Source organism: Pelodiscus sinensis, chromosome 15 (assembly GCF_052426305.1).
Source record: "Pelodiscus sinensis isolate ZL-2025 chromosome 15, ASM5242630v1, whole genome shotgun sequence".
Classification (NCBI taxonomy): domain Eukaryota; kingdom Metazoa; phylum Chordata; order Testudines; family Trionychidae; genus Pelodiscus; species Pelodiscus sinensis.
The window spans coordinates 32,595,112-32,609,671 of NC_143066.1; the positions used below are offsets into that span (position 1 = coordinate 32,595,112).

Sequence of the window (14,560 nt, forward strand, 5' to 3'; positions counted from 1 at the left end):
AATAGTGCAAGGATGCTTGCTATGGCATATCTTATGCAGCTAGTCTAGTCACAGCACTTTTTAATATTATCAAGCTTAGTTCCTTGAGTTCCTGGCATGGGAAGGCAAGAGAAATATATTATCTATCAGCCTTTTCTAGTAAGAAAAACATGTATAGTGTAATTTAAAGTCTGCTCTGGGTCGGTAAATGTCTCTTTCTGCTACTGAAATGTTAAGTGTGACAATTCACATCATATAAAATGGTCTTCATGGGAAGCATGATTGATAAAATCCTGTTCATTGTAATGACAGTTAATGGGGCTTGATGCCACTCTTGCTACATCTAGACTTGTGTTCCATAGAAGTTCAGTCATAATTATAATAACAAAAATCTCTTAATGAAGTTTTTATTAGCATAATGATGGTTATGTTTAATCTTTTTTATTTTATTTACTGATGGTCTCTGCAGGTTCTGATACTAAATCTTCATAGTGGCTAATCGTTTCAAATGGTATATTCCCTGCTTCTGAATAACAAACATGGTTGCTGGTTTCATCAAGCTTTTTGCAGGCAACTGACATTTGTGTCCCTATATAGTCTGGCATTAAGAACAAAATTGTTTGCCAACTATGAATATACCAAGGCTTGCTGGCACCAGTAGAGTGGGGTCATACAGTTTTCAGACGCGTTCCTCTGTCTTGCATGTTTTCTGAGAGATGCAGGTTCTCTAGTTCTCCAATAGCATGGGCTGATATGTCAGGCTGTTTGCCATTTGGCACTGGGAGACCCATTTACTTCCACTGGGTGGGAAAACTGCTCATGTTGTGTTAGATTTTTCCTTCCTCTACCTCCTGGACTTGACTCTCTTAGACAGTCCTTGTTTTAGGTGAGAGTACTAAGGATTTTCCAGAAAAGCCAGTTCTCTGTGATTCTGACTCTTCCTCTACCATCATGACTCCCTAACTAAGGAATTTACTGCCACTCCTCCATATTCAGCACCAGAGAAACAGCCACAAAATGCCGATCAGAAAATAAATTTAAGATAAATTTTTTTGTCAAACAAGCGAGAAACTTCAGGGGCTGCAGAAGTGGTTATACACTTATTTGATAAAAATATTTTGATCTTAAGAACAAAATTATTTTCTGACTGGCATCTTATGGCTGTTTCTCTGATGCTGAGTATGGAGGAGTGGTAGTAACTCCTTACCCATGGAATTACACATGCTCCCCTCATGTGAGTGAGTGATAGAAAGGCAAGGTAGATATCATTTTGGTAAAAAATATAATATCATAATTTCAGTGTTACCCTCTGTGACATGGCCGGATGCACTTGCTGCTTCTCCATCATCTCCACTACTTCCCTCCCTCCAAGTTCCAGGTACTTTCATTGGTGGAATTGTGGATAACAGTTTTGTTGGAAGTGAGGTGAGTTGGATATCCTTCAAAAGCCTTTCTCCTACAAACAGAACCTGTCATGACAAACCTAGAACACTCCTTTTGAGAAAATATTTAAAAATCAACTTTTTAGTGTTAAACCTAAGACAGGCATGTTATCAAACATGCAGTTATCACAGATTTAAATAGTAGTGCTCAACTGACAATACAATGTTTATCATGAGTTAATGCTCGAAACATGATACCTGATTAATTTTTTTAATGTAACAGATTTAATATAAATGTAAGGAGTTCTTCAAATTGGATTGTCATCCAAGGCAAAAAAAGTGGTTCCACTGGTATTGATTATCAGCTTTGTTCATTATGCCAAAAGAGAGATAATGAGGCATTGGTTAAGATGCCAGCATTCTGCCAGGAATTTCTGAAATCCTTCTGCAAATGTTACGCACATAATTACATAACATAACTACTTACAATCCATAAATAACTTATTACAAGATTCTTGTTTTTACTTTGATCTTGATGATTTGTAGGCGTCAGAAGGGAGACAGAATATTGATCAATAGCTGAATCTTTGGAGAATACCACAGCAGAGGACCTCGTTAAATGCAACACTTAGTGGCACTAAATATGGTATAAGAAGTGCACCCATAAACTGAATTTGGCAGGGTTAGAGAAGTAAAATGGGCATCAGGAAAAAATTGAAGATGCTGGGATACATGCCAGCTGAAGGCAAGACATATCTTGTGTTAGATTCCGTGGCATGCCTTTTCAGGACACCTTTTTCTGTTATATTCTGGAAGCCCGAGTGTGTTCATTAAGTGCTGTTTTAATACGTGAGAAACGTATGAAGCTGAAACAAAAGACAGGACTATGCAGCACTTTAAAGACTAACAAGATGGTTTATTAGGTGATGAGCTTTCGTGGGCCAGACCCACTTCCTCAGATCAATATGTGGAAGAAAATTGGCACGACCATATATACCAAAGTGATACAATCAAAAAAAAAAGGGAACACACGTAAAATTGACAAATCAGATTTAAGAACAGAGGAGGGGTGAGGGGGGAAGGTTAGTGTCTGTGATGTAATGACATTGGGGTGATAATTGGGAAAGCTATCTGAGGCTTCTCTTTGAAGTTTGGAGTTAAAATCTCGTTGAAGCAATATGCATATTTTAAGGTCATTGAGAGAATGGTCATTCTGGTTAAAATGGCAAGAAACCATTCTCTCTCTTTGAGAGAGCCTGATATCTGTTTTATGTGCACTGATTCTTTGGAAAAGAGTCTGAGAAGTTTGTCCAATATCCATAGCAGACGGACACTTAGGCACATGATGGCAAAAATTATATTTCTGGACGAACAGGAATATGTGTTCTTGATCTTGTAACTGGCATGGTTAGGTCCAATAATGGTGTCAGCAGAGTAAATATGTGGACAAAGCTGGCACCGGGGTTTGTTGCAAGGGAAAGTTCCAGTGTTGATATTAGTGTGGTATGTCTTGTGGTTGTTGGTAAGAATCATCCTGAGGCTAAGTGATTGTCTATAGGAGACTATGGGTCTGTCTCCCAGAGCCTCTCGGAGGGTAGTATCCTGTTCTAGTATAGCTTGTAGTTTATTGATAATGCGTTGGACGGGTTTCAGTTGGGGGCTATAGGTGATGACAAGTGGTGTTCTATTGTTGGTTTTCTTGGGTCTGCCTTGAAGTAGATGGTTTCTGGGTATTCATCTGGCTCTTTCAGTTTTTTTATTTATTTCTCCGGGTGGATAATTGAGGTTTATAAATGCTTGGTAGAGATCCTGAAGTTTCTGGTCTCTGTCAGTGGGATTAGAGCAGATACGATTGTATCTAAGGGCTTGGCTATAGACGATGGATCATATGTTGTGTCCTGGATGGGAACTGGAGGCATGTAGGTAACTATAGGAGTCAGTGGGTTTTCTGTAGAGAGGTCTAATTTACCATTGGTGATTTGTACTGTGGTGTCCAGGAAACGAATCTCTCATGTAGAATGGTCCAGGCTGAGACTGATGGTGGGGTATAGGTTGTTAGACTCTGTTGAATGCATCCAGTGTTTCTTGGCCATGGGTCCAGATCATAAAGATGTCATTGATGTAGCGTAAGTAGAGAAGGGATAAAAGGGAACGGGATCCGAGGAAACCTTTTTCTAAGTCAGCCATAAAGATGCTAGCGTACTGTGTATGAAGCTGTCATTGTTAGTGAGAACTGTTGCATGGACAGTGAAGTAGGTGTATTGTAGGATATTAATTAACATTTAAACGGTTAACCCGGGAGCAACCGCCTCACCCGCAGCACGAAGTTCTGTGGCCAGGTTGGGGGGCTGCTCCAGCCTCAGCCCTGCCATGGTTGTGGGTTGGGGGGGGAGGCTGCTCCCACCCTGGCTGTGGGTGACGGGGGCTGCTCCAGCTCTGGGCCTGCTGCAGCAAAGTGGAGCTACTCTAGCCCCATGCCACAGGCAGCGAGGAGTTGCTCCGGCCCCAGCCCCATCTCAGCTGGGGGTGGTGGAAGGTGTCCCAGCCCTGCCATGTGCTCTGGCCTTGGCTCTTCTGTGGCAAGGAAGAGGGGCTGTTCTGGTCTTGGCTGCGGGTAGCGGGGACTGCTCCAGCCCCACCACGTACCTCGGCCTTGCCCTGGCTGCGGGGTGTGTGTGTAGGGGCATGTGTGGGTGTGGGTGTGTTCGTTCAGCTTTGCCATGGCTGCGGGGTGTGTGTGTGTGGGGGGGGGGAGGTGTTCGTTTGGCTTTGCCATGGGTGTGAGTGAGTGTGAGAGAGAGTGTCAGTCAGTCAGGAGGGGAGGGGTTGCTCCAGCTGCCAGTCTGCAGCCACAGTCAGGGTCCAGCTGGCCAGGCCAGTTAGATTGTAAGCAGACTGATAAGCTGCCTGCTTACCAGGTAACCAGTTATTCTCTTTCATCCCTAGTGTATTAACCCAAAAGATGACTGTGCATATGGTGTTGTGTATCACATCACATTGAGTGCTACACCAAGAATGTAGATGTGTTGTGTTGAAAAGGTAAAGGCCACAGAAACAAAAACTAATTTTATTACTGCAAATTGTGTGATTTGGCAGAAGTTCATAAATTGACTTGCATAAGCTCTAATGGATGGGAAAGTGTTGGTGATAGTTTATGTCGAGGCTATGTACAGAGAAATATGTGCTTTTGAATGGGCTTGAAGAGGAACAAATGCTTAGCAGAAAAGCTCTTAAAGCATTTATTGAAGATGACGTGTAGGATATGGATATAGTTTTTTAGCAATCCTATCTGCAGAAATTAATCACAGGACAGCATATCCCTAAAAGCTGCAAAAGAAATTGTGCTATCAAAAGTGGAAGAAAGCACTAACGTCAACAGGAATATGAAGACAGTTTGCAGCTGCTAAATTTTTACAGGAAGCATTTGTCTGCAATATGTAGGAGTTTCAGGGATTCATAGCTGATGACAAACCTGAAAAAATACTGCATGAACTGTGCTACTATTCAAAGTGGTGCATCTGGTGGTTACAGTGACTTCAGCACCGGCAAGTCTGACAATAAGCAAGAAGACCGTGAAGCTGCCATTTCATTGCAAAGCATCATGGAACAGTGCTTGAGTGAAAGAGGTTGCCCATGCATACATCACTACTGTGCAGCATATGAGTAATTTACCACTACAACTGGCTGTTGCTATAACAGTACATTCTACATCCTGTTACAAATTCCTTGTGCATCTTCTGCACTGTGTTGGCTTCTCTACTGGCTGCAACAGAATACTCTGCCTGAATGCTTCAGTTGCAAATGGAGTTCTTCACTGCATGGAATTAAATGAAGTACATTCATTCTGGGGATACATTTCCCCCAGATTTTGTCACTGGTGGATTTATATTTTGTGCTGCCAGTAACTTAAATTTCTTTGAAGAGCTAGCAAATGCTGAAGGGTGCCCTTCATGTTACTGTTGCAGTCTGCTATCCAGAGCATATTAATGGGGACCAATTCCAGCATCAAGTGCTGTCTGAACCTGCAAAGAAACATTCCTTGAAGGAGCTTCATGAGTGACTAACTTTGTTAACAAGGTCCAAAACTTCTAAAGCCAAGAAGTCTAGTTTTCACTGGCATGGCAGTTAAATCAACAATAGTTCCCATTTCTATACTCACTAACCTTGACTTCACTTGTTTGCTATGCAAAAGTGAGAACACTCCAAAGGCAAGGAATTGACAACAGCTCTAGTGAAAGAGAGAAGACACATCTTCAAATAATCCAGGCATGCAAGATATACCATACCACATCATTTCAGGAGAAAGATGCAACTTAACATGGCCCTACCCAAGATGCCATATTGAATGACCCATGTAGGTATCCTGCCAATCATACTTGCGAGTCCCACTGATTGCTTATATCTGTTAATATTAATTGCGTAACTAGAACACATAAACAAATACACCCGTGGAACTGATTCAGAATGTCTAGTTTCATGGTAGATAGACCTGATAGGGTTTTTTAGCAGCTAATAATGTCTGGTGGTCTGACTCTACAGCATTGTGAACTCATTTTTCACAGTGATGTGTGCAATTGACTCTTTTTGGTGAGGGGTATCGCTGTTCCTGAGATCTGGGGGACTTTGTAGAGCAATAATACTATGAACGAGATTATTTCATGGAAACAATGGTTATGTACTATAGAAGCACATACCTGAACTCTCATTGCTCTTCAAAAATGCTACATAGGTGTGTCTGTATCATAGACGTCAGTTATCAAATGAGCTACTGAGCATGCACAGTAACTAATGCATGCTTTCTAATGATCAAACTATTGTTACTGTCCAGTTTCTGCAAATAATGTTAATCTGAAATATTCTCATTGCAAAAATGGTTCCCCATCAATTTGGATGCAGCACTTCAAGGGAAAGGTTCATACCTGAGCCAAAATTGCAGTTCCTAGATGGTCTTATGTTGGCATTGGGAATACCTATGCCTACATTTTATGTAGTTCCTTTGGGTTGATCGAGACATCTTTTGAGATTGCTCCTTTACATGATGGAAACAGAGAATGCATTGCTGTCTCCTAATTTGGGGGAAATTGGTTTTTCATAGATCTGACTCAATTTTCCAGCTGTTCACTAGATTTTTATCTCAAGTTAATAGATTTCCAGTTATCTGTAGTGTTTTATCTTTGTAAATGCTGCCCCAGATGATCCTCCTAGGCTACAGATGTAAGGGTTAGAACCTGTGGGTGAATAAAGGAAAAACACTGGTTGCTTGGAGCCAAAACATTGGTAGTGTGGGGGAGCAATGCACACGAGTCTGTTAAGTGTGTCTGGTATCTCAAGGTAACTTGAAATAACTTGACAGATAAGTCTAGTGAAGACATTCCAGGAAGCAGATTATGTAGATTGATATGGGCAGGGCTTGCCGAGCCGCGACAAGCCCCGCTCGCCAGCCGCACTATCCGGCGTTCTGCACATGCACAGATCGTTCTGCGCGAACAGAACGAGTAGATTACATAAATTGTCGAGCCCTGGATATGGGTAGAAAGGTTGATGCTTCTTGCTCTGAGGTTAGGCACAGTTACGGAGGCAGAGTTAAGGTTGCTCTTTGACTGACAATATGAAGGCTTGTAATGAAACCAATGCAACTAGTTACGTCAGTGGTTCTATTACCATCACACTTTATAGTGGCATTGCCAGACTTCCAATCACAGCAAAAACTGAGGAATTGTGTGCGATGGGAATGTGGGATTTGGGTGAAGGAAGGTGCTCCAGGCTGGGATCAAGGGGTTCAGAGGGTGGGAAGGGGATCAAGAATGGGGCAAAGGGTTGAAGAGCAGAATGGGGTCAAGTGCAGGCTCCAGACGGCACTTATCTCTAGTAGCTGTCGGAAGCAGGGGCATGTCCTCCCTTTGACCGCTAAGCGGAGGTGCTACCCCGTCTGTAGGCTCTGCCCTTGCAGCTTCCATTGGCTGCGATTTCCAGCCAATGGGAACTACAGATCTGGTGTTTGTTAGTGGAGCCACTGCCTGCTCCTGTGCATAGGGGCGAGAGGGGGGACCTGCTGCTGCTGCTGCTGCTTCTGGGAATCATACAGAGCCAAGGTAGGCAGGGAGCCAACCTTACATCTAACAGTCCAGTCAGCTGTGCTGACTGGAGCCACCACGGTCCCTTTTCAACCGGGCATTCTGGTCAAAAAGACACCTGGTGACTCTGGTGCCACTCTGAAATGCAGATGCTGCTAGTGTACAGACTCTTTTGTTTGTGAATCTTCCCAGTAGAATGGGATCACTTGCTGTGACAAGATAAGCGAAGGTGGCACAGACGCGCTGGTGATGAGTAATGTACAGTAGACTTACCGTTTTCTTCATTTTTTATTCTCGCTTTGTGTATTTTCCTACATTCCCTACTATCTTATAAACTGAAACACTGTTTTTTATCTAGCGTCTTTCACTATCAGTCTGTTGTTTTCATTTCGTCATCTTTACTGTGATGATTTAACTTGAATTATTAATGATGCTATTAATCTTTATGTTCAAATGTTTTTTCCTGTCCCTTTTAATCTATAATGCATCTTTCCTTTTCCATTATGCATCAGAACTTAACAGGGGCTGTTGGGTCTTGAATGTTTTAAGTGTGCTTTAAGAAAGAAACCAAGGCTGTAGTACAGTGATTCTCAAATGTTTTGGCCCGCAGCCCACTCAATGCAAACCTTTCTGTGGACCACTAGCCAGCTACCCATGATGACAAAATGGGCGCAAAAGCAGGCTGGGTCCAGGAGAGAGGGTGCAGAAATGAGCTGGGGATGGGAGTCTGTGTGGGAAGGATGTGAGAGAGGGGGATGGGAGGTAGGACCCTGGGCATGAGAAAGATAGGGGGTACTTACCTGGCTCTGTGAGCCGCACGCCTCCCCCCCTCCCCCATTGCTTCCAGACACTGCTCCCATTGTCCAGGATTCCAGCCAATGGGAGCAGCAGGGAAAGCTTCCAGGCAAGAGGTTTCCTGCACTGCCATTCCCCCAGCCATGGGGAGCAGCACACAGAGCCGCTTCCTCCTCTCCTAAAGCTGGATCTGGCCTGTGAGGCTCAGGGCTTCCCCTCCCACAGCAGGAAGCTGGCACTGGCACTCCAACCTTGCAGGGAGGAGTCACGAGGCTGGAGTACCAGCACATGCTCCCCACTGGGGGAAGGGAGCAACTCCTGAGCCCATGGACCACACTTGGAGAACCACTGCTGTAGTATCTTCTTTCTAGTCTATGAGTTTTGTCTAATGTATCTCAGTTCAATTTAGAATCATGTAGTGGTAAGGATTTTTGTATTGTGGTTTCTTTAGTTTCAAATAATTTCCCCTACAGTTTGCTTTGGGGGTGTGAGTGTTTTATGTGAAGTCTAGTGTTTCCTAGCATTTTATTTTTAGCTCTTACATAGATGAAATGCTTGTGGTCACTATGGTTGGTTCACCACATGAAGGTTGCCTTGGTGTAGGGGTGGGAAGAGGCTGCCAACAGGCCAGATCCAGCCGTCCAAGCCACTGGATCTGGCTGACGGCCGGCTTGCCAGAACCCTTAGGCTGAGAACAGCTCACGCTTTAAAAAGCCAGCTGTTCTCTGTTCGGGAGGGTTGGGGAGGGAGGGGGAAGACTACTCATGCTGTTCCCAACCTCCAGCAAAATCTCTTAGCTCCCATTGGTCTCTCAGTTTTTGGCCAATAGGAGCTGAGAATTTTTGCTGGGAGCAAGGTCAGTGTAGGAAGCTTTCTCCCTCCTTCCCATTCCTGTTTCCCCTCCCCTTTCTCCTCCCCTTCATGCCCAGAGCAGAGCCATGTGGAGCACGGAGCTGCCTGCAGCAGACAGTCTGCCTCAGGCTTCTGCTTGTAAGCGCACTTCCTAATGAGAGCCTGACTCTGGCATCTCAGCCCCTCTCTTCCCCAACCATCTGCCCCCCATACCAAAACCCTCTGCCCCCTCCTGCACCCAAACCTCCTCCCAGATCTGGTACCCCAATATCTTGCCCCAGATCACAATCCCCTGCTACCCTAGGTCACAGCCGAAAACCCTGCATCCCAGTCCCCTGCCCTAGATCACAACTACCTCCTTCACCCAAACTCCCTCCCAGACCCCATTCTCCCTCCTGCACCCAACCTCCATCTCAGACGCCGGAATTCCTTCATTATTATCCTGGAAGAGTGCAGCCCTTGACCACTTTCCAAAATCTCGGAGTTGCCCCCCGTCAAAAATTATTGCTCACCCCTGCCTTGGTGTGTACTTTGTTGTCCAGGGTGAGGATAGCTAGGGAGTTTTTGAAAAGCCGGAGCCTTTTCTATAAGAGGATAACAGCAGCTCTCACGTATTTCTGCAAATAGGGGCCGCAGCTATCTCCATGATGCAAACCCTGTAGCATGTTGCCTTGTGTGGAAGGGGCATAGCAACCACCCTGGAATTTATGCAGGCAGTGGACAATCTATTTTCTTCCACTTGCTCTTTTGTGCACGCACACACACACAACCAACTGTGCCTGCTATTGTCAGGTGTGCAGCCCCAGTCCTACAGGAAATTAAGATGTAAATTATGATGTGTATTATCTTGGTCAGTTTATTACTGGATATAACTACTGCCCGTGGCAAGTGTGGAGTAAAATTTAGAGCACTAATGTGGGTCTGCAATTATATCAGTTGGGAATTTCAGAGGCATCTGAAGAGGCTGGCCCATCATCAGTAGTTATGTTGTGTCTAATCTGTGCTTTCACAAACTGGTCCTTTTTTTTTTGTTTTTTTTTTTTGTTTTTTTTTTTTTTGGTAATGAAAACATTAGAGAAAATTGGTTGGTGGGAGTCCTTGAACATGTACAGTATGAATCAAATACTGTAACTTATTTGAAACTTTTTAACAGTTTATAAATAAACATATACAGTCTTGATTTGATACTAAGTTTTCTGCCCTACTGTCTTCCTTTGCAAAAGCATAATCACAGGCACCTGCAAACCCCACATGGGTAGAGACTTCTCATATTTTCTGTCTTCTCCTTTTACTCTTCCTTTCAGTCACATGACTTAGCCACACCCTCAAACTGGAATCAGATTGCAGCATGTGGGGCTACAGAGCTAAAGCAGTGTTAAATGGTCCTGATCTAAACATACCTTTATTGGAATGGTTCATACTCTCTCTGTATCTCATATGTATTTGTTATGGGAAACTGCAGCATTAAAATACAAAAACAGTAGAAGCAATGTTCTCTAGAAAGCCTAAAAAATAGAAGGCATACCAAAGGAATATTGTAAAAAGGAAACTAGAAGGGCAAAGGGTCTTTCACAGAACTAAGAGTGCTTAATATACACACACTATTAACAGAGTAGCAGTGTTGAACAGTGGAGAAGCTGAGCAGGGTGAGTGAAGTTCCTCATTCTAAGGGCCATTGAGGGAGAAATGAGAATGGAATGGATTAAGTCCTGCTGGAACACTGATACCCATTGGGAGGAGGCTGAAGTAGAAGGTCTAGTATATACAGCTGCTGCTAATATACATCTGTCTTGCACAATAATGCCAGAGGGTTTTGTACTATTAAACTTATTAAGATCAGCAACAGCTTGGAACCACTAAAAGCTGTAGTAGCCATATATTTCTTCAGTCATGACACACATGAGGGGACAGACTGGACATCTGGTATAATAATAGAGAATTCCATACCATTGAAATAAAGGTCAGTCTATCTCTAATAAAGAGTTTTAAAAATGTCTAAGCATTGCATTTATTAGTTTAAAGCCTTGGTGGTGCTCATTGACTTTGATATCTTGTTTTCTGTGAGGAAACCCATGTAGCGTGCAGAAGCTTAACCCTGAGTGTTCTCTCAACAGCCCTGTTATGGGTTGGTCATGCTGGGGTTTGTCTCTTACATCCCTGCAAGGTGTCTGGTACTAATCATCTGTTGTGTCAAATTGCTCTCTCTTAGCAAAACTGCAGGGTAGCATGTCTTGAAAGGTTAAATAAACATGGCTGGATTGAATTGCCAGTGCTGATTTTCTGTCTAATGCATTGCTGAGTGCAGGTGGCAGGGCCTCTGAATTCAATACAACACAAGTTTCTGCCATATTCAGCAGAACCATTGTGCTTCTAAGCTCCTGAATACTGAGCAAACTCACTTGGGAGATGAAATGAGGAATAACAGGAGCTTCACATCCCTGAGAACTGACTCTGCACTACTTATTGCTGATTTCCTAAAAAAGCATCCTGGATAAAAAGCAAGCGGTGTCTTCATGAGGAAAATCTTCTTCTTAGTTATAGCAGCAAATTGTTTTCCTTCCATCCACACTAGCAATAGTAGAAACAATAGTGTAGATCAGTCACAGGTGTTTCGTACCACCATACCCTCTAATTCTGTAGAATTTAATAACACTAACATTACATGCTAATTCCCAATCTATTTTAAAGTTCCTGGCATTGCTAGCACATGTGAAGCTGCTCCGGATTGGTGCTAGAAGTGATGGGAGATTCTTTCATTGTCTCACTGCAGACAAGACCTCAGGATAATTATATTCTGCTGACTTTTTCCATTCTGAAGCCCGCTACCCTGTATTTGTCATGCCTCCTTGGTGCTTGTGCAAGCAAAAATGGTCAGGCAGTGCTCTGAGGATTACTCATACTGATTATATATAATAGCCTACTTAGAAATGTAGAAAGGTTTACATTTACAGCCTGATGTATCTTAAAAACACTAAATGAAAAAGTTCCATTTAAACATGGAAAATACCAGATGGTTTACTTCCCACTAAATTTCTCAGTGCTTCTCTAGGGCTGTACTGCACTTTGTGACAAAATTGTGTCCTAGAGAAAATAAAAAAATGCTACCAACCACAGTTCCCACTAAGATGCGCGGCTGTGCGCACAAAATTCTTCCCCGCCCGCCTCCTCTGGAGAGCTGCACTGCAGCGCACACGCAGCAGGTGGCTGCTCCAGCAGGCAGGGCTGGCTGAGATGGTGTGGTAAGGGAGCCATTGGGGTGGGAAGCTGGGACCTGCCACGGCCACATGATAGTGGTGGTAAGGCTGGCTGCCATGGGGCGGGGATGGGGGATGCTGTTCTGGTGGCTGGAGCTGGGAACGGGACCTGCCGCATGGCAGGGTGGTGTGTGTGTCTGCTCCAGCATCCAGGAACGGGATATACCACATGATGGAGAGGGTGCAGGGTCTGCTCTGGCAGCTGAGAACGGGACATGCTGCATGGCGGGGAGGGGGATTGTTTTCTGCTGTGGCAGCCAGAAACGTGTGTGTGTTAATAAATTGGGTGCCATTGTGGCACACATCCCAACCAGCGCACGTGACCTCAATATCAGTGCACAAGCCAAACCTCACTCCCCTCTAAGATTTTCCAACCATGAGCAAACACTGCTGCCAACAGTCTTGTTAGCCAGAACAGGATCCAGTAAGCCCAGTTAGTCACTTTCTTTGGACTTCATGGGTTAGTATCTTTCACTAAATAAGCTCTTCTGTTACTGATCAATGATAACGCATTAGCCAGCGTGCGGTCTTTTGCAGTTTAAATTTTGCCTACTTTGCTGTGGTACAAATAGATATTACTGACAGAACTATAATTTCCATGTATTATATAACAGTGATCCTGGTCTCTCTGTAAAAGCTTGTAGTGCTTATTGCTCAATCTTTGGTTCTTATGGCTCTTCTACTTCATATTGATTGTGGTTAGGCATTTTTGTAACCTGGTGAAAATGGTTACTGTAACAAACTACACCCAACAGTGTGTGCCTGTAACATGTTACCTTGGGTGTCTTGGTGATATGAAAATGGAGGTTGGGAATAGACTACTTGAGGTCCTTCCCACTCCCAAGAAAGTGGCATCTGCAGAAGGATGCCTTTCTACTTCAAAGACACATTGGGAGCCACCACACTGCCATGAACATATATAGTCCTTGCTGAATAAGGTTTCCTTGTACTTTTTGTGCTGCAAAGCCAGTAAAATACAAACGTTATGCCAAGGACTAGAATAGTGGCTAGAGCCAGAACCCTTGAATTTGGCCGTTTTGGGACAAGATCTTTCTTGGCCATTGATTCACTGCTTGGCCAAATGCAAAGACCATTAACATTTCCAAAACTCAGTTAATGTATGTGTAAATGGGCGTAATAATACCTAGCCTCAGAGAAATGCTAGAGGCTTCGTGAATGTTAAGGTGATTTTAGAACTCTGGGAGGGAAATACTGTAGGGCGGTCTAAACTTAACCATATTTATCCATGTAGCAGTAATGAATTAATAAGAATACCTCTCTGCATGGACTTGCATGTTCCTTCCAGTTGGTTTATGCTCAGTACATTGATCTTTTCCTCTCTTTCACCCTTTTGCAGGTGTACTTTTCGATTCCCTAGCACAGTCATAAAGATCCAATTCACATCTTTATATCATAAAGATGAAGTGAAGGAGGAAGCTTCATCACCTCCCCTTCGGCCGCTTTACCCTCAGATATCCCCTCTGAAGATACATATTCCGGAGCCGGATCTCCGGAGTTTGGTCAGCCCCTTGCCCTCCCCCACTGGCACTATCAGGTAAGGTTCCTGCTATATAGAGTGCAGAAAAGATTCTGGTCTTCTCTCCGTGTTACTATATATTCCATCTATATTCTCAGGCACTAACCTAGAATTGGTTATCCAGAATACATAATATATGAAATATCCAATTAAAAATAGCACGGAAGCACGATATTTCGGATCATGGAAGCCATTTTCATTTGAACTGAAAAGTCCTGGGAGTGTGGGAGATAGAGATTTCAGATCTCCAATCATTAGTATAATATACATGGAGAACTAGATATTAAAGAATGAGAAAAGGGCATAGAGGGAAACTACATCTGTGATGGTCTAGGGATGATCTGCTCCATTAAGTGCTCTCTAGATGTGCATAAATTCATTTGCCTGCTGTATTGCATTATTTATTGTTACAAATTTTATTTTAATTTCCGTAAGTTATATTTTTAATTGTAGCCAGCATGTCCCCCAAAGCTAGGGTAAAGGATAGGAAAGGATATTGGTTGGACAGTTGGCCAACTGATAGATTTCAGAGATTTGAGTGTTAATAAATGTGTTTTTCTATTATTAGGTTATTAATAAAGGTTCAGAAGCTTTGCTAATCAGAAAATCAAATAATTCTTTCCTTGCCTCTTAGTCAAGAGTTGATAGTGAAGAGGCAAAGTGTGATCTCAAAATACTACGCTTCCT

General features: G+C 43.3%; 1 protein-coding gene across 3 annotated transcripts in view; it reads left to right on the forward strand.

Annotated features, from left to right (window-relative positions):
• FOXK1 (forkhead box K1) overlaps window positions 1–14,560 on the forward strand; it is an 80,216-nt gene that overhangs the window by 28,067 nt on the left and 37,589 nt on the right. For 2 of the 3 annotated variants that reach the window (XM_075899642.2, XM_075899643.2), the window contains exon 2: window positions 13,694–13,891. In XM_075899642.2, the coding sequence (XP_075755757.2) occupies window positions 13,694–13,891 (198 nt within the window). Of the gene's footprint in view, window positions 1–1,083; window positions 1,405–13,693; window positions 13,892–14,560 lie in introns of those variants that run through there. The other variant, XM_075899644.2, reaches the window with a different exon arrangement.